Source organism: Caretta caretta, chromosome 14 (genome assembly GCF_965140235.1).
Source record: "Caretta caretta isolate rCarCar2 chromosome 14, rCarCar1.hap1, whole genome shotgun sequence".
In the NCBI taxonomy this organism is placed as follows: Eukaryota; Metazoa; Chordata; order Testudines; family Cheloniidae; genus Caretta; species Caretta caretta.
Window position 1 is genome coordinate 15,607,262 of NC_134219.1, and position 21,798 is coordinate 15,629,059.

Below are 21,798 nucleotides of genomic sequence, written 5' to 3' on the forward strand. Positions count from 1 at the left end.
TATAGTTGGGATTATGTTTTCCAACGTGCATTACTCTGCACTGATCAACATTGAATTTCATCTGCCATTTTGTTGCCCAGTCACTTTAATGATGATTAAGGAGCAGGGGCAGAGAGTCACACTTCAACTATTTCATCAGCGCATGCAATGCAGAAACATTGGGCCTGAGATTCTCCTCTCTTACGCTGGTGTAAACCAGGAGTAAATCTCCTGCAGTCCGTGAAGTTACCCTGGTGGGCCCCACTACAAAGCAGTAATTGCCTGGCGTTCACCTCCTGGCATGTACATTACCATAAGCCATGCAGTTTATCAGGACACCTTGTGGATACCTGTAAGCATGTCCAGCTCTCTGTGTGTGCACCCCATCTGTCCATCACTCCAGGGCTATGGCTCTGAAGAAGTTAAACTGTAACTATGGGGCTGGGGTTAGTCACTCAGTGGAACAATGCTCTTGTGTGTCTCAGCTGCTGAGGTGTATTTGCACTGGCAGACGTTTTGCTCTGGTGATTTGATAAGTCCCGGTTGCCTCTTTATTGAGCTCCCTGATAAGCTGCTGATGGCTCTACGGATGCCCCTGCATTCCTGTGGCTGCTGCAGCAGTTCCAGTTATTGGTGTGCGTTCTTGTGCCTTATCGCTGCTCTTCCTGGGGATAGACGCCTTTGGCTCTCCTCCAGGGACCGCTGATCCAAGGCTGAATGGCAGCTATCACATCCGTCCCTGTCCTCCTGCAGCGCCGTGTGATAGGTCAATCGCCAGGACTGGGAGCTCCCTGGGGCAGAGCCTGAATCTTGGTTCCAAGGCTGGTCTACATGCAGGCTTTGTACTGGGGGAACTGCCAGGTGTGGGGAGAATTTCTACTGAAATAGTTATACTGGTACAAACCCTACTGCAGATGCAGGTATAAAGGGGGCTAGACCACAGCAGCCAATTCCTGATCAGGAAAGGGATTACTTCTCCTTCACACAGCTATGACTGTGTCCACTCTAGGGGGGCTGTACCAGTGTAACTACACTGGTATCCTTGGAGCAGTACAGCTTGTGTGTGTAGACAAGGCCTGTGCGTGCACGTACAGCTCAACAGGGTGCCGATACCTGAGGGGGGTCCCGGTGTGACTGCTGCAGGTCCCTGACGTGGATCCAGTTCACCTAGCAGCCGCTGAGCTTCCTTGTTCTGGCTGAAATGATCGAGAAAACCGTCTCATGCTCATTGGTTTCTGTTCTGTTCGGGTTCTTGTACCTTCCCCGGCACTGCGGTAGCAGAGCCCCGTCCAGCCATGTGTTAACCAATGTGACTGACCTCCATCCCGGGTGGTTTGCTCTCTGTCCCCGGGGGGAGGATTGTGTGTGCAGTGGAGGGTTTTGTTTTCACTGTGGGTTTTTTCTCCCTCCATCAATCCCTTCCCCTCCTCCTTCTCCAGCCAGGCATCCACGTTGTTAGACATCCCTGTGTTATCTGAGCAGTGGAGTGGTTTTCCACCAAAGCCCCTTCCTGAAGGGGACACCATTTTTTCTCTCTCTCTCTCCCCTCCTCCGTCTCCCGCCAGATACTGAAATTCACTTAAAACTCGTGAGAATGTAAAGAATAATCCCTGGCAGGTTCCCTCTATCAGCCTCCCAGTGCTGGAACCTTTAAGGGTCAGTTTTCAAGCTTTTTCTCTGCAGCCAGATGGGCTAGACACACCATTGTATTGTAAATGAAAGCTCAGCTCCTCTCCGGATCTTATGGCTCCAAGAACTTGAGCTTTAAGAAAACCCCCAAATATTACAGGACTCATGATAAAATTGTGAGTTGGTGACATTGGTTGTAGTTCTTTTCAACACCCCCTCTCCACCCAAGGGTGTCCCTCCCCTCTCTGTGTGAGAGTTTCTCCACCTGCCTCCCTCACTACCATACCTGGTGATCCAGTGTCCTTTGTTTCTCTGTGCCCTGCAGGGAAAGCTGTATCCGTGGCTGGCAGCTCCTGAGCCTGCTCACCGGCTTCTTCCTTCCCTCTAACACCTTGATGCCATACGCCACCAAATTCCTGCAGCAAGCCAGCGCCGATCCAGCCAGCACCCACCAAGGTACCAGCTGCTTCCCAGCCCCTGCTCTTTGCACTGGCTCTGGGGTGGGGTGGGTTGGTCAGATTAGATCTCCCTCTCCCCAAGAAAGCAGCTGTCCTGGGAGCGTCAGGGAGTTGATGGAGCGCTTGGGTTACTGGAGGGCAGTGTTTGAAAAGTATCCCTTAGCACAAAGTAGGCAGCTGCTGGGGGCTCTGCCTGGATAGATGGGTCTGGACAGATCACTAATTGTCAGGGGCCCAATCCAGTTCCCTTTCAAGTCAGTGTGGTCTGTGATCTAGTTAGAACTGTACCCATCGGCCGGCTGGGTGGAGGGATCTGAGGAGCTTGGGATGACAATCTTATAAGAACACAGGGAACAGAGGAAGCTGCCAGTCCTCCTCCCTCCCCTGCAACCTCCTGTGCCCCGATTGTCGCCTGCTAACCCCAGCACAGCCCAGGGCAGCTCGCTCTATCTCTGATACATGATCATTCACTGGCAGAGAGGCCTGTGCTGCCCTGGGTGGATTTCTGTTGGGAAGGGCTTAGGTGTCTCTTCTACTAGAGCAGAGGTGTTGACCTGGGTCTGGTGCCTACAGGCTGACCCGGCCCAGGGAGATTAGCTGCTTAGCCCTTCCTCTTCCTCGGCTTGTAGCATCTCTCCCTTTCCCACAGATCTAGCCAGGACCTGCTATGGCAACCTGCGGCAGATGATCATGTACGGCAGCCGCCGGCACCTGCCCTTCCGCGTAGAGATGGAAGCACTTCTGGTACCTGGCAGGGGAAGGAGTGGGGTGGTCTGGGGCATGCAGGGTGGGGGTGGCATGGGGAGGAGGGAGCTGTGTAGGGTGGAGGAGGTGGGTCGGGTGCCATGGGACATGAGTGGAGGGTGCTGGGTGTGGGAGGTGTTTGGGGTGGAGATGGTGGAGGGTGGAGTGGGCGCTGTGGGGGTTGTATCTGACGCTGTGCTTTCCCTGGGCAGAAGGGGCGTGGCTCCCGCCGGATGGTGATCTCCCTGTCAGGGGCCCTGGAATACACCACCGGAATCAGGACGTTCACTGTGAGTTCCCTGCCCCCAACGACCCCGTTTGGTCCAGGCTCTAGGGCGCCGGGGAGACGGGCAGCATTACCCATCCACGTGGGTGAGCCCCTGCCTACTGCTCCCGGGAAGAGCCGAGCCAGGAGATGATTCCAGGCCTGGGACTTGGTTGGCTCCTCACTGTGTCGGCTGGCACCAGGCTTGATCCCAGCTCCCTCCTGGGATGTGAGATCAGCTCAGCACAGCTCACAAGTGTCTGCCCCATGCCAGGAGCACCCCCGGGACTGTGTGTCCACCCAGTGCTGGGAGTGCCGGGCGGCCCCCTTGAGGCCGTATGTTTGCCCCATGCTGGGTGGCCCCCTAGGGGCCGTGCGTCCGCCCGTGCCAGGAGTGCTGGATGGCCCCCAGGACTGTACATCTGCCCTGTGCTGGGAGGCCCCCGGGGCCATGTGTCTGCATAAAACTCATTAGCAGGGAGCTGTCTGAGCCATTACCTTCCCCTCCAGAACTGGGAGGACAGGAGAACCCCATTCTCATTGAGCTGGGCTTCTAAGTTACCTGGCTGCTCCCAGAGCCTTGCCCAGGGCAAAGGTACTCCAAGCTTTCTTGGCTCATTGGAATTGAGTCGGAATCATCCCCTGTGAATCAGCGTCAGGGCTTTTTGAGGGTTGATTCACTGAACAAACAAATATTCCCAGCTGCTGCCCCTTTTGAGTAGGGATAGAGAAACCACCAGCCCCAGAGGCCAGCTGGCATGTCTGCGCCCAGACCCCGTCGTTGGGTTCTGCTCTGTCGCTCTCCACTCCCCGACCCGCCCGCTCCATAGCAGGAAGTGAGCCCAGCAGCATCTGCTTGCCCTTTGGAAGGGGTGTTTGCCCAGTCCTGAGGGTAAAAACCTCCCGTCTCTCTCCCTGGCTGCAGGTGGCTGGGGAAGTGGTGCGGGAGATCTGCGAGCAGATGGGGATCAGCGAGCAGGAGGAGATCCAGGAGTTCACTCTCTTTGCCAGCAAGAACGGTGGCAAGTAGAAGGGTGGGGTTTGCGTTGTCCTGGGGTAGAGTCAGATTCCTGATGGGATCCCTGATCAGTTACCTGACTGGGGGGGCTTTGGCTCGGCTGGGAGCCTCTCTGACCCCTCTCCCTCCCGCAGGGCTCCAGACCCACAGGCTGCTGAAATCAACTGCCCGCCCTAGAGGCAGCTCTGAGGTGCACTGTGAGGAGGGGGCATGGCCTGGCTTCGTCCCCCTCCCCTTTGTGGGTGCTTCCCCCTGGGGCTGCTAGCAGGGAGCAGACCCAGAGCAGTGTTGGATAGCGCAGGGCTGGAACTGTGCCTGGCTCGTCAGCTCCTCCTCCCCCCGTGCTGGCCCTGTCGTGATGCCGCTGCGCCCCAGACTGCAGCATCAGCGACGCTGCGATGGGAACAAGCAGCGGCTGAACGTCCCTCCTGGCCTGTTGGTGGTTGCTGCGGGCGGCTGCTTTCTAAACGCAGCATCTCCGGCACAAAGTATCATGGCTGCCGCTTCCCCTGCTGCCCTTCCCCCACGAGGGCTGGGGAGGTGCCCTTAACTGATGGTGCCTCCCTGCTTGGGGTTCCCTGGTTTATGACACCTACCCCCAAGGGCTGGGGGACCCTTGTCTGGTGGTCCATGTTGCTTGCTCCTAAAGCTGGTCCTCCCCTTGAATGACTGGTGGCTAGTGCTGTGTGATGCTGGGGGACTGTGTGGGGGTGAAGAGGCCGCCTGGTGGGTTGCAGGTGGCTGGGGTCACTTCCCACCCCCCCAGAGTTGCTCTGAGGAGGCGGTGACGAGGCTGTGCGTGTACAGGGAAGGTGGTGAGGCCGGTGCGCCAGGACGAATACATCCATGACTACCTGCTGGAGGACAGCTTGGTGATCCTGGATTTACGCCGGCTCTCCTGGAAGACACCCCTGCACTTCGAGAATGAGTTGTATATCAGCATTCACTACAGTCAGGTAACCTGCGGAGTCAGCACCATCCGCACAAGCTCCCTGAGGCCCACCAGCCACGGAACAGAGTCCAGAGGCACGGTGCCTACTGCTAAGGGGCTTCTCCAAAGAGAAAACCACACACTGCTTGTGGGCTCTTGGGAACTCCTCCGAGGGTCTCACACAGGTACCATCCATGCAGCCCAGTATCCCACTTCCAGGAGTGGCCAATAGCTAATGCTTGATCCAAGGACAGAAGCCCCTGTGTCCTCCCGGGCAGTAAAGCAGGGGGCAGGCAGCCAGCTTCTGGACTGAAGCAAGAGATCTGGGTTGGTTTTTGTTCCAGTTTGTGTAGCTGCTAATGTTCCCATCACTGTCTGATCCTCCTTGGTGCCTGACCCCTCTCCCCCTGGGGAAGAGCCCAGTACTCACCCCAGCCCTGTGCGTGGGGCAGCCACCCTTACAGGCTGCTGTTTGCAGCTGTATTGGCTAAATCTAGTGTTTTGGTATCAATGAGCAGACCTCTCCAGCTTCCTCCTCATTCCCTTCCCCTGCTTGGAGAAAGCTGCTCTAGAGATCCCCGTCCCATTGTGGAGGCTCACGTGCAGCGCCATGGGGTCTGTGAAGCAGTGTGCAAATAAGAGGCTAAAGAGTGCAGTGCAGGTAGCTAGGTGTGAATGACAGGGAGCCCAAGGATCGATCATGGGGTCTGTATGGTACCCAGACCACACCCCACTAGTGAGCTGCTGGTGCCTTTTGGCCAAGTACCTATGAGAACCAAGAGGGGCCCTCATCCTGCTGTCCTGGGCCCAGGCTGGAGCTTGTGGCCTGACATCCAATTAGAGCTGGGGTGTGAGGACAAGCAGAGCTCTTTGCTTTGGGTTCCTGCCATCCCTGGCTATTTGCCTCTGCCAGAATGGGGCTGGGAGCTAGGTGTCTGCTCTAGTGCACTCTCAATAAGAACTCCCGGCAGTGCAGATTCCAGGCCTCTGCCACGAGAGGCCATCCAGGCCAGTTCTTAGCAGCTGGCAAGCTTCCCCAGAGCCCCTGTGCTGTGGTTTCTCTCAGGTGCGGCACGATTACCTGAAAGGGAAGCTGTTGCTGAACTACAACAGTGAACTGGAGAACCAGGTGGGCACCATGGCCCTTTTCCAGCACTGGGCCAGAGGACTGGGCTCCCCACCATCCAAGTAAGTCTGTCTCTGTAGGGTTTCCAGGGGTAGCCAGAATGGACCAGAGCAGTGCTCTGGGTAGTCCAAAGTCCTGTCTTGATGCTTCAAACCAAGATGCAAGAAACCCTGCAGTGGATAATTATGGAATAACCTGCCTGTAGGGGAAGTTCCTTCCTGACCCTAGGCACTTGATGGCTGGCTCACGCCTGGAAGCATGAGGGTTTATATCCCTCTTACACTTTTAACTGACCTGTGAATATTCTCAGTAGCCACGTAACACCTTTTAAAAAAAATTCTACTAAGCTCTTACCATCATTGGTACTTTGTGGCAGAAAGGTTACGACGACTTGAGTACAAAGAGTTTCCTCTGATCTGGTTTAAACTCACTGCCTTTCAATTGTATTGAATGTTCTCTCTCATTAGGGCAACATTTTCACTAACATTAGGCACCTAAAATACATATTTAGGCATCTAAATAAATGTGGATGAAGGTTGCCTAAAGGAGGATGCAGGGACAAAGGGCACAGAGACAAAGATTCCTTCCGCCAGCTGTGAGCTTCATTTGCAGGCTCCCTTACAGTGTCCTTGGACCCTGAATAGAATGGGGTGATGTTTGCAGAGGTGGAAGCATCTTTGAAATTCCCATAAGCCAGCGCTGGTGGAGATGAACCATCCTGGCTCTGGGGTGCTAGGTGGTCAGGCACGTCTGCTTGAGGGGGAAGCCGTAAAGGCACTCCAGTGAGCCAGGATGGGGGTGAGGTGTAAAGTGCTATTTGGTTTAGGGGGACTGGTGGCTCCTGAGCCCCCACTGGCTAGCTATACCAGTACGCAATACCATGTAGTTCTATTGCAGTGTGGCAACCTTCATTCAAATAGTGCTTGTTGCCTTTGGGAAGTAAATTATTTCACAGGGTGCTGGCTTGTCCTTTGCTGATGGGTACGTTTCTTTCCTGCTGAAGTTTGATGTCCCCATTGTTTCATCTGTGTCTAACTCAAGCATAACTTAGTCCACCTTCCCCCATGGCTGCTCTTAGAAACTGATCTCATGGCCTCTTGATGCCCTCAACTAGTCCTGCGTGGTTCTTCTCTACTAACCCCACATGGAAGGGAGTTAGGGCATGTCTAAGTGAACACTTACTGCCCAGCAAGTCGGGGAGCAAATTTACAGCACTGCAGCCGGCCACGCACTAACGGTGCATGTGGAACCTGCTGATGCGCACTCCCTGTTTCCTACTGCATGCTGCCGCACAGCAGGGTCCCCAGGGACAATTAGTATGCAGTCAGCTGGTGCGCCATAGATCTGCACCCCAGCTTGCCATGCAGTAACTGTTTGTGCAGACATGTCCTTATGTGCTCTGCTTGTCTGATTAGTCAGGAGTTGATGGACTATGCCCCGAAGCCCGTGCTCCAGCTCATCAACCCACAGGTTCTCCAAAGCCAAGTCAACTGGCTGCTGGAAACCATGAACCCACTCGGAGAGCAGGAGGCAAAAATCCAGTTCATAGGTGAGGCGACTGTGGACAGGGGCCCCTGGGAGAGGAAAGGGGAGAGCCCCAGCACTGCTTGCTGCTTGGGCTTAGTGGATGCCACCTTTGTGCTGGCTTCCTGTTTGCCGCTAGGTGCTATTTGCAAAGTTGGCAATGATCCTTAAAGCCTTGACGAGCCCAGGACCAGGGAACCTGAGCCCCCCATTCAGCCTGGGGCCAGGGCATTCATCATAGAGGGTCCCCACTTCTGGTCTTGGCTCTCTTTTGGAGGCCTGCTAGGGCCCCATGCAAAACCCTTAAGAGCTTTTCAAAGGGTTCTGGTTTTGTGTGTATTTACTGTTCTTCAAAGGACAGGGCATGAATAAAGCCAGCGTGGGCTGCAGTGAGGGGATGGGGAGTTGCCATTATCACTGTTTGATTTGCAAACAAGTGCTTGGGTGGATGAGCGTTTAGCACTGTCTCACGTATCATTCTGCGGATTTTGGACATAGGCATTAGTACAGTCTCCCTTCCCGCAGAGCATGTGATCCAGCTGCCCCTCTTCGGCTACAACTTGTACCCTATGGAGCGCTGCAGCGAGCCCAGGATTCCTCTACCCTGCATCCTGGCAGTGAATAGGGACCAGATTGTTGTCGTGGCCAGCAGGTCCCAGGTATACTGCCCAGAGCGCCGCGGTCAGTAACTCACTACTTCAGCCCACTTGTGCATTGGCTTTGTACAAACTTTCTCTACTGGCTCTTGGACAAGTCGGAGTTCACGGCAGGGAACAAAACTAGTGGACTTTGTCCACTCCCTGCCACCCCCCCCAGTGAGCGTGGAGGTAAGTTGGCACCAGGACCGACCCATTACCCTGGTTCGGTGTTTCTTCCATGACGTGTCTTATAGCCCTGCAGTGGCTTTGAAGAGGCTCGAGGGCTGAGCTCTGCTTCCTTAACGTTCTGTATTTACGGGACTGTGGTGAAAGCCTGCTCCCGGGGTGGCGTGGTGAGGGCACTCGGCTCCTTCCAGCACTCCCTCCTGAGCCCCCATGTCCTGCGCTGCAGCAGCCCCTCTGATGGTGGGTTCTCTCCCTGGGCACAGGAGCGCTTCTGCCACATCCCGCTGAAGGAGGTGCAGAGGATGCGAACCCTGTGGCCTTTGGACGACTCCGGGGTGCCGGGCCTGGAAGTGAACTATGGCTCTGTGGATAATCCTCAGACCATGTGGTTTGAACTGCAACAGGTAAAGAGAGCCCTGAGCAGTGCCTGCTACTGGCCATGTCAATGAACAGAGTTATTGGAACGATATTTAACCCTGTCTCAGTTGGTTTCTCCCGCCCACTGGTGCCCACGCTTTGTCCAACTGAGACTGACTGCACTAGAGCCTTCCCCTAACGCAGAGATATAGGGCCTCTGCGGACTACAGTTCCCAGCATCCACTGCTCCCTCTTGAGCCAAAGGGCATGGTTGGTTTTGTGCTGGGAACTGTACTCACCCAAGGGCATCCCTGTGTAGTAGAGACTGGCTGGCTAGAGCCACTCCGTGGCCCATCATGGGTCATGTCCCATCCAAAGTGGCCTGTTTCATTTAAAGATGAAATGTCTTTCCTCAACCTTTACCCTGGTTGTGATCCTCAGAGGTTTCCAGGACACAGCATCACCTTCCCTATCACTATCTTCAGCGCTCTCACATTTGATAGGAGAGCTCGCAGGCTTTTTGCTGGGCAAGACCAGCAGTCAGGCAGGCTTCTGCAGAGGGTGCAGCATGTGACACTGGGCCCTGGTTGGGGGAGGAAATGGCAGCTCCTAAAGCCTTGAACAGGAAAACTGCCTCCAAGTTAGTGATGGTTTTTCCTTGCGTAAGGAACAGGTTCAGGCCTGGAGCTGGCTCTCTGCCTAATGGATTGTATGAAATAAAAAGGAGAAGTTAGTTTAGTGTAGGGGTTATAATTCCAGCAGCAGGCTCTGGGGCGGCTAACCCTCTACGGGCTCATCTGCACAGGGATGCTAGGGTATGCCTATGCCAGAGCTGGTCCCACCCTAGCATGCTACAGACAGACATGGAGCTGAGGCGGTGCCAGGAGCTAACCGCCCTGAGTACATCCCTCGGGTTTCAGGCAGGAATCAACTTGGGGCAGCTACCCTTCTATTTTTAGCACCTCCCGTGCTCAGGGTTAGCGAGGGTTTGTCTGCCTGAGCTGCCACTTACACCCTACAGAGTACAGAGGAAGCGAAGGGATGAATTTGAAGTGCCCCAGCGACTCTGCACCGTCTCCCTGTGTGGATACTCGTAGTCCACAGTACGAGCTTAGCACGCTGAAGTGTATCCACACAGGGGGAGAGTGCAGAGTCGCTGGAGTGCCCCAGCTACTCAGGGCTCCCCCCAAGACAAGCCTGAAGTTTCACTTTTTGGAAGGCTAGAATTAGGACCCCTCATTCAGCTACCAACCTTGTAGTGATTCAGTGAATGTCCCCGTTCTTGCAGCAGCACAGAACAGCCATTCCCTGCCTCCCCCGGTTATAGTGGAATAAACAAATCCCTTAAGATTTATAGCCAGCGACCAGGGTCTAAGCGTTTCTCTTGTCACCTGGGTTACATGTTGGTTCTGAAGTACTGGGCAAGATCTTTAAGAGAGAGATCACAGGTGGCAATATGATTTTACCTAAGGGAAGTGGCATTGCAGGGGGCCTCTGGAAAGGGTTAAAATGGTTCCACACACCCCCTGCAAAACAGCAGCAGTTGCTTTGCCAAGAGAAGGCCTGGGGTTTAAGTCCAGCCCTGCTGGTTTAGCAGAGGTAGGTGGCTGGATGTAGCCTCTGTTGGTGTCAAATTTCCACCTTAGCAGAGGTGAGGAAGTGAAGGGGACGGGACGGGGCGGGGCTGTGGTGTTCAGGGTAAACAGGGAATTACTTCTACTGGGCTGTAACCTTGACAGGCCAAGGAACTGTACCATACGATCACAGTCATCATGCAGGAGGGAGAATCTCAGCCCTAGAGACCCAGGCTGGAAGACAGCTAAGCAGAACAAGGCTCTCCTCAGCTTGAACAGCTTATCAAGCACCCCTCACTCTGGCCTGTGGCAGGGCAAGCCCCATCCACCATCCTGTTCTCCAGCCACCTTGTTCTCCAGCACACTCCCCTCTCCTGCTTTCCAAGGCTGCCACTGCCTTGACAGGCTGTCGTCCAAGCTGTTTGGTCACCTTACTTCTGCACCACCACGCGCCAGAACCTGAACCTCCACCATAGTGCTGCTCCTCATCCCTTTCTGCCCCAGGCTTGGTTCGCACGTCACGCCCATTCACAGCGTCCTTTGGAGCTGCACGGTCTCCCCAGCCAGAGCAGAGCACACAATGGAACAAGGCCCTGATCTTTCACAAACTGCGACAAGCAGGTGGGGAGGGGCAGCCCAGGGACACAAGATACTGCAGTCCTTTTTTGCACAAACAATAAACTCACACATGACGGCAGCAGCAGGGGAGTCTGGTACTTACTTGCCAGAGATTTTCCATCACCAAGGAAAAGAAAGGGCTGTGATACGACTCCATTTGCTGGCATTAAGTTCCTGAGAGCACCTCTTATCTTAATGTCAAAGAACTGCCACCAGTTATCACAGAGCAGGTCAGTGAGTGTTAATGTGCAATTACCATGTGTGCCAATGGTAAGAACGTTGACTGCTACTCAATTTCTTACTGACAGTCTGTTTCTTTTTCCTTCTAAAGACCTCCGTCTGACCATACCGCTGTATATTTAAATGACTACTTGCCCAGCGAACTAAGATACAAATTGCCCTCCCTAACAGAGGGGGGGAAAAAAATCAGAATGTAAAAATAAATCCTTAATTTATTTTATTACTATACATCTCCAGCTGGGGGAGAGGTGTTTACACTACTGTGGGGGAAAAAAAAAAATCAATGAAATATTTAATAACAATACATTATTAAAGTCTCGCTTCCTTCCAGTTTTTGGAGCTATGAAAATAAAACCGTTGGCTTCCATGTGCACTAGGCAAAGAGGCTGTTCTGTTAGTGGGGGCTCAGGGGCACTTCTGGGGGGGTTTGAAAAGCACGAGCAGGTTGGGAATGAACACGGCCCCTTGGGCCGGCTGTTGAAAGCCAGCCTCGATGCTTGATGCGTGAACATTGGCTCCCCACTAGGAATTCACTGGGGATAATGTGATGTGAATTGGGGAAGGCAGCAGTTCCTGGGAGCCAAGTGTCCACACTGTAACTAACTCCAATGACTACATGGGCACAGAGGCTAAAAGGCCTTCCTTGCTAGTGCTGATGGCTCCCACTTTGAGCCATGAACGAATCTTGCACTCTAGCTGCCCATGCTCCAGCTGTTTGCCAGGGGCATGACAACCTCTTGCAGGGTGGGAAGGAAGGAAGGGTTAGGAAAGAGAGCCTCATCTGGAGAGTGCTATAGTGCAGGGTCGTTCTGTCCCCAGCAGCCCATGTGCTAAGAGGATCCACTGCTCTGTCAGAGGGCTTAAATGGCTTTCTGCTTCATTATGTAACAGAGCTGGGACTAGAAGCCAGGAGTTCTGTTGGCTGGCCCTCTCCCTAAGCAACGTATAACATTCACTATTAAATATAGCACAGTATAAAGTATAACATTAACCATTAGCTGAAACAAAAACAAAACCATCAGGACAATTCAACCTTCACCTTTGAATTGGCCCCAGCTGCTTTAGATTTGTTGCCTGTACATTCTCTGTCACCTACACAGGCAGGAGACAGCTCTAACTGAAACTGGCCCCACCCTCCCTTCTCCCAGGGCACTGTGAGGAAGAGAAACACTGCAATTGACAGCAGAGGGTCTAACGCCCTTTGCCAGTTCTCTTGTGAGAAACCTATTAATCCCCCTCACGCACCCCAGGGGGTGCCCTATGTGTTTCCCGGCTGGACCCACTAGTCAGCATGGAAGGAGGCAGATTCTCCTACCCCTTTCAGCTCTCATGGGAGGTACATAACACGGAACAAAAGCAAACCACCAGGATCCCACGGACTGACAAGCTACGGACCGAGTACCTCTGAGCGCTAAAGGTAGGTAGACAACACAACAACCCCAGTGCTGGGAAGTCTTGGCTAAGCACAGGAAGGCAATCCTCTACTCCCGGGAAGAGTTCCAGGGGATTTTTAATGGCAATGCAAAGCAGAGGCCAGATGATTTTATGGCCGCTTCTGAAAGATGCTAGTGCACAATAATAACAGCATGTAAAGTACTTCCCTTACTGCAGCACAAAAGGCTGCCATGCGACCACGCAGTTCTGGAGCATCGGGGTGTTGAAAGCCACTACTTAGCCAAGTCCCGCATGCTGCTGCAGCTCAAGCAGCAAGGGCCCAGGTAAAAGCAGAAATATCTGACACACAATGCACAGCTCACTCATTGTCTGTCCTACACCGCCCCTCAAAAACTAACTGGAGCTAGAGCTGCTGGAAATTCAGGCTAGCTGCCAATGGAGGCTGGCTCTTAAAGAGGTCTGCACAGAGATTCCAGCTAGCAGCTAATTACTTCTAAGGGAAGAGAAGAATTGGGCGTTCCAAACACTATTGCCCATTCCTCGCCACCAGCTCCTAACATTCAGTTCATCAGTTGGTTGTTCAAGGGACAAGTGACTCTGCTGTTACCCAGGCGTTCACAGTGCAATGCTCCGTGTGTGCTCAGTAAGGTAACCAGGAGCTGCTGAGCACATCCCATGTAATGAAACAGCAGGAACTAGGCAAAGAGAGCCCATCGTAACTGTGACGTTCAGTTTATTGTCAGTTTACCATGCACCCTTCGGTAACATATAAAAGCCCAGTTTCCCCGAGTACAAGCTATTCAGAAGACTGTTCCATTCCTGGCTTCTGAGATTGCAGGTTGATCCTGCAGCAGGACTAATGCCAGCAAGGCCAGTATCTTCTCTAGGCAGAGAGCCAAGGCAGAGCCCCGCAAAAACTACATGTAAAAAACAATCCTGGGCACACTAGGGTCATGTTATGACTCACTGACTCCCTCCAGTTCAGGCTCTCGCATAAATATAGCGGCAGATGCACCACAGCTACTGGGTCTACGAGTGTCACAGCACCGGAAGGGGGGGGGGTAATTGGCTGTACCAGCAGCAGCCTCCTCTGTCCTAAGTCCCTAGTTTAGGCACAGTGAGGGGATATGGCATCAGGGGGCTATAAGCAAATACTAGGGAAGTGCATCAACTTTGGTGCTGCCCCCTTATAACGCACAACCAATGGGGGGTGGGGGACGACGACAAGAGAGCCTCCAGTCTGTCCAGGCTAAGGCACTAATGCCCATGCCAGTTAAAGAACACACAGAGTTGGCCAGAGTAAAACCAAAATTCAGGGTGTGAGTTTTTTTGTTTTTTTTTAAATAAAGCCTGCAGGGGGTCCCCAGCTTTGGGAAAGGAGACGCTGCACGTCCCATCGTCTAAACCTAAACATTTTTTCAAAATAAACTATCCAGTCTAGGAACTTAACCATCAGCTCCCATCATACAAACCCTGAGCAAAGCGTGGGCATTTGAATGTGTTTTCAGTGTAAGGCTTCTATTGGTAACATTTAAATAAAAAGACAAGGGGGGGGGGGTGAGAGGGAGGCTCAGAGACACTTGGGGGGAAAAGCAGGATTCACACCCAACTTGGAATCAGAGTCTGCAATTCTAAGCCCTTCTCAGCCAGCAGCAGGATGCACCACAGCCCAGCTGAGAGAGGCCACAGAGCTATGCAGCCTTGACACACACCAGACCTCTTAGCAAGGGCTGTTGAAGGACTTCATCGTCCCTTAGGCACCAGAGGAGCTCCACAGACAAATTCCCAGGGATCACCTCCCTAGAGATGTTCTCAAGGCCACACTCATGGCACAGATGCCGTGGAGAACAAGCAGCAACATGAATGGAAAACTCCCACGTCTCCGTGAGCCTTCAATTCCACTGACTGCAGCCGGGAATGGAAATAGCTGGAGAACCGGCATCATGTTTCCGAGCTGGGCAGCGCTTGCCAGTCTGTCTCATTTTCACACCTGACTCGGGTTTTGAAAAACTCCTTGATGAGTCTCTGTGCTTCTTCTTTCACTGCAAAGAGAGGGGACATCCCCTTTGAGGAGACTCTGGCAGAGTCTACAGCCCCCCCAGCCCAGGCCATTTAGCACCAGTATATCCCCAGCTGTCTACATGACACCACCCCACAGTCACATCCCCCAGGTGGCAACTCACCAGCCTTGCGGACAGGATTCTTCTCCTCAGTCAGTAAGTGGGAGAGGTGTCGGGCAAATCCCTTGAACAGTTCCTGCAGCGTAGAGAAATCAAAGCGCAGAGCGAAGATTACCCATGGCTGCAGTCACCCTCTCATCACACAATCTGTGTAGGTTTGCATGCCTCTACACAGCCTCTAGCCCCATCGGGCCAGAACAGAAACAATTGTTATTTGTATTACAGTAGTGCTTAATGTTCACAAGTGAGCTCGGAGTCCCGTTGTGCTAGGCACTGTACATATGTGGAGTAAGAGAGAGTCCCTGCCCTGAGCCACTCAGGGTAGAAACAGCCAAGGGCTGAATCTGCTTTCAGTTCCCAGCTCAGTGTGATCCCCGTAGCACCGTGGCAGTCAGGAACTGCAGTCACCACCCACCACTCCTCTCCAGAACAGGTCTCACTTCTTGGGTCACTAAGGCAGGTGGGGACACACCCTACCACCAAGTAGCAGCAAGACCCTGTGGTTAAATATGAACACCCAACAGCATCATGCACCCCTCACCCCATGTCCCAAATGGCCTTAGGAGACACAGCTCTGGTCTCCTCCTGATGGAGAAAGCTGTTGTCTGTGCCCTACCTTGGAAGCAAATTTACCACCCTTGTAGAAAGGGGTCAAGTATTTGACGACAATATCTGCTGTCTCTTTAAGGGACACGCCTTTGGTCGCTGGCTGGATGGTCTTGGTAGTTCCTTCTTTATCAACCTGTGACAAACTCGGATCAAAAGTCACCTTCTTCTTCACTGGGCCCATGCCTTTGCCCTCTGGTTGTGACAGGATGGAAGATGCTGCCGCCCGCAGCCTCTTCGTCACAGGGCTCTCCAGATCCTAGACCAGCGCGAAGAGGAGCAGCCGTTCACGCAGCAGTTTCAGACTCTTAGGCCCAAGCTGCCATGTGAGGCAGAAACATCCCCATGCTACCCAGCAAGCTGCTCCCATAGAGAATTTCATGCAGGAAAACATTTAGCCAGCTCAGTCCCCTGGAGGCCGGCCCTGGGCTAGTCACGGGGAAGGTACTCGAGGCATTAATCTCAGCAGCCCCGCTGTTCCTGTCACACAGGAAAGGGGCCTTAGAAGAAATCCTGTGGGATTCACCTCCCCAGAAATTGCTGTGTCTAAGTGCTTGGAGGAAAGAGGGATGGGGAAATCTTCTTGAATACCCACTGGGAAAACCCCTTGGGGTGAACCTAGCTAGACTCTGCAGGAAACCAGGCCTTGAATAGATCCACAAGGGCAATTCGCTCTGCTTTTGAGTTAAACAGTTAGTGCCCCACTCAAATTCACCCCAAGCATGGGGATGGTGCTGCAGCCAAGAGAGCCAGGTCTCGGGGCGGTCACAGATGTCAAACCCTGGGCTGGGGCTGCAAGTCAGGGAGCTCTGCCCTTGCTACGTGACCACCCAGTACTGACTGGTCCATAGGGTCAGCTTTGGCTGCTGCCGTCAACTGATAAAGCATCACTTTGCTATCTGTAACGGAGGGGTCAGCACCGCACTTTCATTGGGCAATGGTAATTACCAGGTAGGTATCACTGTCTACATCTCTCAGAGGAGGAAGGTGACACAGAGGTGATGGGCCCGACTGCCAGATGTGCTGAGCACCCGCAACTTCCACAGATTTCAGTCAGAGCTGTGGGTGCTCAGCACCTCCGAGAACCAGGCCACAAGTGCCTTGCCTGAGTCACGCTGGGCATCAGTGGCAGAGCCGGGCCTAGATCCCAGGCCTAGTGCAGGCTCCCACACAGACCATATTGCTGCTCTCTGCTGGGGTGGGGACTGGACTACACCTGGATAACTGATATTGCCAGGTGAGGTTTACACCAGGCATGGCATTTCCAGAGAGAAGCTGGGCACAAAGCTGAGCAGACCGAGGTGAGGAAAATGAAATTCAGGAAGGTCTCACCTCATCTGATTCTGGCCTCTTCCTGCCTTGACGTTCCCCTGTGCAGGTTGTTTCGATTTCTATACCAGCCTCATCACAGCTGAGGATGGAGGGAAAGAACAAGATAATTTCTTCTGGTTTGATTATTCAACAACAGGGACTTGCTATGAGATGAAGACTTCACCAGGCTGATATTTAGCGAGTGGCAGAGATTGCAGTAAAGCGTGAACGAGACGCCCTGCCCAGACCAGCTCAGTTATAACACTGATTAAATACTATCATGGCAGCTCTCCATCAATGCAGCACAAAGGGCTGCCTGTGTAATTAGCTAACGAGACACCACTGTGGGATGGACTGGGCAAAGCAGGAAAGAATGGGGCAGGACCTCAGGAGCTCTCACCTTGGTTTTGTCTGACCATCTAATCCTGCTTGTGTGGCTTCAGATCCAGGGTCGTGTTTTGACTCCAAGTCCTGACTTCTCTCAGTCAGTGCTTCCTTCATCTTCCTTGACTCATGGGCTTCCATCTGGGGTTGCCCGGCCATAGCGCCTCCTGAGACATCTTCATTTTCCTGAGGTTCCTCTTTCTCCTGACATTCTCTTTGAGAAAGAGACTGAGCTAGCTCACTCACAGGACAATCGTCTTCCTCTACTGTGACACATCCTGAGGTTTTAAGTCCAGCTTTGGTGAGAGAGAAGAATTTGGAAATGTTCTGGGATTCTTTTCTGGCTGCTTCTGCTAGCAGCTGTTGCTTCTTGGTGAGCTTTGCCTTCTTGGTAGGGCTATCCCACAGGGAGGCATCTGCATCTGGACTAGGTTGCTGTCCCTTCTTGTCATGGGCCTGCACTGCTTCCACAGCACTTTTGTGTACTACTTTGGCCACCCTGTCTTTGCTCTTGACAGCAGAGACTCCGGCCATTTCTGAATCACATTCGCGATCACCTTGCCCATTTGGACTATCTACTTCCCTCTCCACAGGCGTCGCATCACTCTCCTCCTTTGTCTTCAGCAGTTCGGCCGCAGTCTGGAACAAGCTGGAACTCTTTCGAAACCCAGCTCCTATCCGCTTGGGTTTAAACTACAAAGAGAAGGGAAGGAGACAGAGGGAGGGGATTAGAGGGTTACAAAGGCATTGCCAAGGAAGTTGTCTCCCTGTTTACACGCCCCCCCGGGACACATGAAATGGAGACTTGGTTCCTTCCATTACGTGCACATGGTTTGTCACAGGAGGGTTATTCAGAAGTCAATGGAGATGGCTTAATTTTGACTTGTGAATTTATGGCTGGTGAAAGGTACTGTCTGTCAGAGTTCAAGGAGGCAGTAGGCAGAGCCACCAGCCTAACGGCCTGCACCCTCAATTGAAGTAGGGGCCACATGACCCAGAAAAGAAGTGATTCCCTGGAGCCAAACAATGATAAAACTGGAGGACAAAGGTGCAAAACAAGGGAACTGGATGGGCACACCGAGCAGAGAACACCGGACAATGCCCACTGCTCTGCAAAGGAGACCAAGACATCAGTGGATGCTGCCCAGAGGCAAGAAATGCCCAGGGGATGGAAGAAGACCCCTCCAGTCACAGAGAACCTCCCTGCTGAGCTTGGAATGGATGGCCATCTTGGCCAGAGCCAGGAGGAGGCTGATGAGACATCATGGGGCCATGGATGGGATGGGTATATAGGAGATGGGGGACAAACACAGCCAGAACCTCAGCAGGAGGCTCTGGAGGAGCTGGGAGAGGGGCTGCACTGGGGCATACTGCAGGCAGCTGGGTGCCACGCTCTCCCTCTTGTGACACAAGAGAGAGGTATTGGGGTCATCCATGAACCACACCAGCCATGTGCCCTTGCTTACAGCAATGTGCAGGAGCTGCCAACGAATGGGAAAGCAGCCAGGTTCACAGCCCTGGCCAGCTGAGCTCCCCACAGCACAGGAAGCAGCAGGAAGTATTTCCCCTCCCAAAGTGCTTCACCCTGACCTGGAGGAATCACCCCCCTGGCTGAGGGATAGTTCAGTCCAGCCTTACACTCTCCGACTTCCTGCAGCCTCTCTGCTGAGGCTGCCAACAAAGGTGTAGGCAGTACCAAGAGTGGTTTTTGCAACGTGAGCACTTGTTCGCTGTACTGAGCCCAGCAAACCCACTTCACAGAGCTATGAAAAGCCATCAGATGGTAACAGCTTTCATCCACCACCGCGCGGGGCTGGGCCTGGCAGTGGGAGAGGAGAGGGATTAGCGATGGGTAGCGAGCTACAGAGCTTAAGCCAGCCAGTCCAGTGTTGCTGAATGGAGTCTGCCAATGACTGCTAGGTCAAGTGTTGGATCTGCCAGCTGTGATGGTGCCATTCTGTAGCACGCTCCTTTCAGGGAGCACACACTGTCTAAAACCAGAAGCAGACACATCCGAGCAGCCATGACTGCACAGTAAGGGGCACAGGGGTGGAGGAAAGCTGAAGCCCCAGAATACGGGGACGGGCAGCATGCTTGGTTGAGCAATGACAAGTTAGATAGGAGGGGAGCCTCTTCGGCAAAATACAGTCTGAAAATAAATTACGTTTATGATAAGCAGGAGATCCAGCATGACAAGGGGGTCGAGCTATCCTCACCACAAGAGCACCATGTGCAGGAGGAGCAGGATGGGAGGGAAAACGTTCCACCACAAACACTCAGCCAAAACTAAGCAACAACCTTGCAAAGAACCATACCCCCAAACCCATCGGTCACCTTTTCCTCTTTGCCCAGCTTCACCTCAAGCACATTTTACAGCCTAGCCAAAACCTGCCTGGGCCGGTTTCTAGATCAAACGTTCAGCGTTTTCATACAGCCAGCTGGGCACGTCCTATTTTACACAGCCATAGTACTTCCAAGCAACAGGCTTTGCAATCCCCGTCATCGTTCCGTGCAGCAGCCACCTGTACTCACCGAATAGATTTGGGATGCAGGGAGAAAGCCATCTTCAGCTGCGGGTTCAGACTTCGTCCTGGGGCTGCCGCCACCGCCACCAGCTCCTGACCCAGATGCTGGATACAGCTCCCCTTCTTTCGAGGCTTTGTTGATCTCCGCTACCTTGGGTTGGAAGAGAAGAAGAACATTGCCCAATGGCGGAGTCTTTACGTCTCCCTCTTCCTCAGCATGCATCGCAATCCTCACTGGCAAAGAGCAGGTCTCCACCAAGGGCTGCTCCTGCCTTACGGCCATGAATTACCCCAGGATGGCTCGAGCCAACTGCCTTGCCCAACTCAGGATATTTCTACCATGTGATGATGGTGCAACCACAGAGTGGTTGGGGCAACCCCCCGCCCTTTTTATTTTTAAGGCTAGGTTGCTCTCCAATGGCTGGAGACGTTTTTTTACAGCACTTCATGGATGTTCACTGAGATGGGAAGGGCCCCAGGTGGATTTCTGATCAACAGCTGGACTGCAGCCAACAGGGAGGGAGAATCTAGTGAGATAAACGCTCCTCCTGGAAGGGATGCCAGGAAGAAACAGCCTGAGGGAGGTAAGCAGGGCAGAGCAAGAGCTGTAACACACGGCGGGAACACGCCCCTTGAGTCTAACACATACCATGCTCAAGGGCTAAGGCAGTGGTGACACCAGGAACGGGAGGGAGCGGCTCCCCGCCCCTCCTCCACCCCCCCCCCCCAAGCACCCTACCTTCTTTAGCACATTTGCCTTGTACAAGTTGGACATTTTGCTGGTTCTGAAAGCCTCATACTCCATCTCCACGGCACAGGCGGGAGGGTCTGACCTGCAACACACACTGGGGTCAGTTCAGGCAGGACACTGCTCTCCACTTGAGAAAGGAGTGCTCATGTTGGTGAAGTGTCTCCTGCAAGGGTGAAGAATTCACATCCTTGGGGTCAGGGTCTGGGTTGGGTGAGGGCTGGGATTTAAGCCTAAATGTGTAAAAACTGGAGGTGGTGGTCAAGGGGCCGTTTTAGTGCCTGGCCGGGGCATAGCAGATTTACCTCAAAGCACAACTCTCTCCTCTTGCACATCTGGAGATTCTCTGGTTTGTGTGGGTCTGCATGGACTTTGTGTAATACGCTCTCCCCCTCTGGTGGGGCAAAGGGGAACAGCAAGCCCTGGAATCACCATAAATGGAGCTGGTGGGACTAGAACCCAGGAGGCTCGGCACACTTTCAGGGGGGCTTGGTGATGCTCTGTGGAGCTGAACTCAGCTGGGGGGCCCAGCAAGGAGATATGAATGGGGATGGAGGGAAGAGCACTGCATGTCAGGCTTCTCGCAGAGCCCCAGAGGTGATTCACTGACAAGGATGATCATTGCACACAATGATCTTGCTCAGAGCAAGGAGAGCCCTGCTATCAAGACCTCCTCTCTCTACCCCTTCCTGTGCCTTGTTTAATACCCATGTTCTGTCGGGGCTGCCTTCTGGTTGCTGCTCAGAGCTTCTACCAACATCTTCAAGCAGTGTTCTCGGGCCTAAAACCAAAGGAGAGAGAGAGGAGATCCTCTTGCAGGAATGACACTGCCTTTCTCCCCCACCCCCTGAATGGACAGGAAGGAGCAGGCAGCATCTCTGGCCTGTCTCAGATGAAAATTACTAGCAGGAGGGTGAATTCACGCAGGCCTTTCCTTACCTTGACCGTGAGTTTGGAGATTTTCCGGCTGGCGGCGTCTTTCAGGGGGCAGCCTGCATCTACCAGAGAAGTGATGTTTTAAAGAGATGCTCTCCACCATTCCTTGCCATACCACCCCACCACTCTTACCGGTCTTGATAAGTTCAAGAACAGGAGGAAGCTGAGGTTAGAGTTCACCGAGGTGAATATGTCTGTGTCACAAGCACAAGACTTGCTGCTCGTCAAAGAGCTCTGTCCCAGCGAGCCCCTTTCAGGGCCTTCAATTCTCAGAAAAAACAACCTCATTCGGGGGGAGATGGGGAATGGGGGGAGTTGAGCAGAGCAACATATTCTGTAGAGCAGTGGGTTTCAACCAGGGGTACGTGTACTCCTGGGGGTACTTAGCCATCTTCTAGGGGGTATATCAACTCCTCTATATATTTG

General features: G+C 53.3%; 2 protein-coding genes across 6 annotated transcripts in view; one reads left to right on the plus strand and one right to left on the minus strand.

Annotated features, from left to right (window-relative positions):
- Positions 1-11,129, plus strand: part of MYO15B (myosin XVB) — a 76,828-nt gene extending 65,699 nt beyond the window's left edge. Inside the window, exons 57-66 of the mRNA XM_048819236.2 lie at positions 1,934-2,064; positions 2,716-2,810; positions 3,023-3,100; positions 4,001-4,097; positions 4,901-5,049; positions 6,091-6,212; positions 7,566-7,699; positions 8,200-8,333; positions 8,762-8,902; positions 10,595-11,129. Coding sequence (XP_048675193.2) covers positions 1,934-2,064; positions 2,716-2,810; positions 3,023-3,100; positions 4,001-4,097; positions 4,901-5,049; positions 6,091-6,212; positions 7,566-7,699; positions 8,200-8,333; positions 8,762-8,902; positions 10,595-10,654 — 1,141 coding nt within the window. The 3' untranslated portion in view covers positions 10,655-11,129. The remainder of the gene's footprint in view (positions 1-1,933; positions 2,065-2,715; positions 2,811-3,022; positions 3,101-4,000; positions 4,098-4,900; positions 5,050-6,090; positions 6,213-7,565; positions 7,700-8,199; positions 8,334-8,761; positions 8,903-10,594) is intronic.
- A 2,269-nt stretch (positions 11,130-13,398) lies between these two features.
- The window catches only part of RECQL5 (RecQ like helicase 5), a 58,594-nt gene continuing 50,194 nt past the window's right edge, over positions 13,399-21,798 (minus strand). For all 5 annotated transcript variants that reach the window (XM_048819237.2, XM_075119270.1, XM_075119271.1 and 2 more), the window contains 9 exons: positions 21,376-21,434; positions 21,144-21,217; positions 20,428-20,521; positions 19,696-19,839; positions 17,180-17,856; positions 16,801-16,879; positions 15,479-15,727; positions 14,866-14,938; positions 13,399-14,724 (listed from right to left, as the gene is read on the minus strand). In XM_048819237.2, coding sequence (XP_048675194.2) covers positions 14,624-14,724; positions 14,866-14,938; positions 15,479-15,727; positions 16,801-16,879; positions 17,180-17,856; positions 19,696-19,839; positions 20,428-20,521; positions 21,144-21,217; positions 21,376-21,434 — 1,550 coding nt within the window. In that variant the 3' untranslated portion in view covers positions 13,399-14,623. The remainder of the gene's footprint in view (positions 14,725-14,865; positions 14,939-15,478; positions 15,728-16,800; positions 16,880-17,179; positions 17,857-19,695; positions 19,840-20,427; positions 20,522-21,143; positions 21,218-21,375; positions 21,435-21,798) is intronic.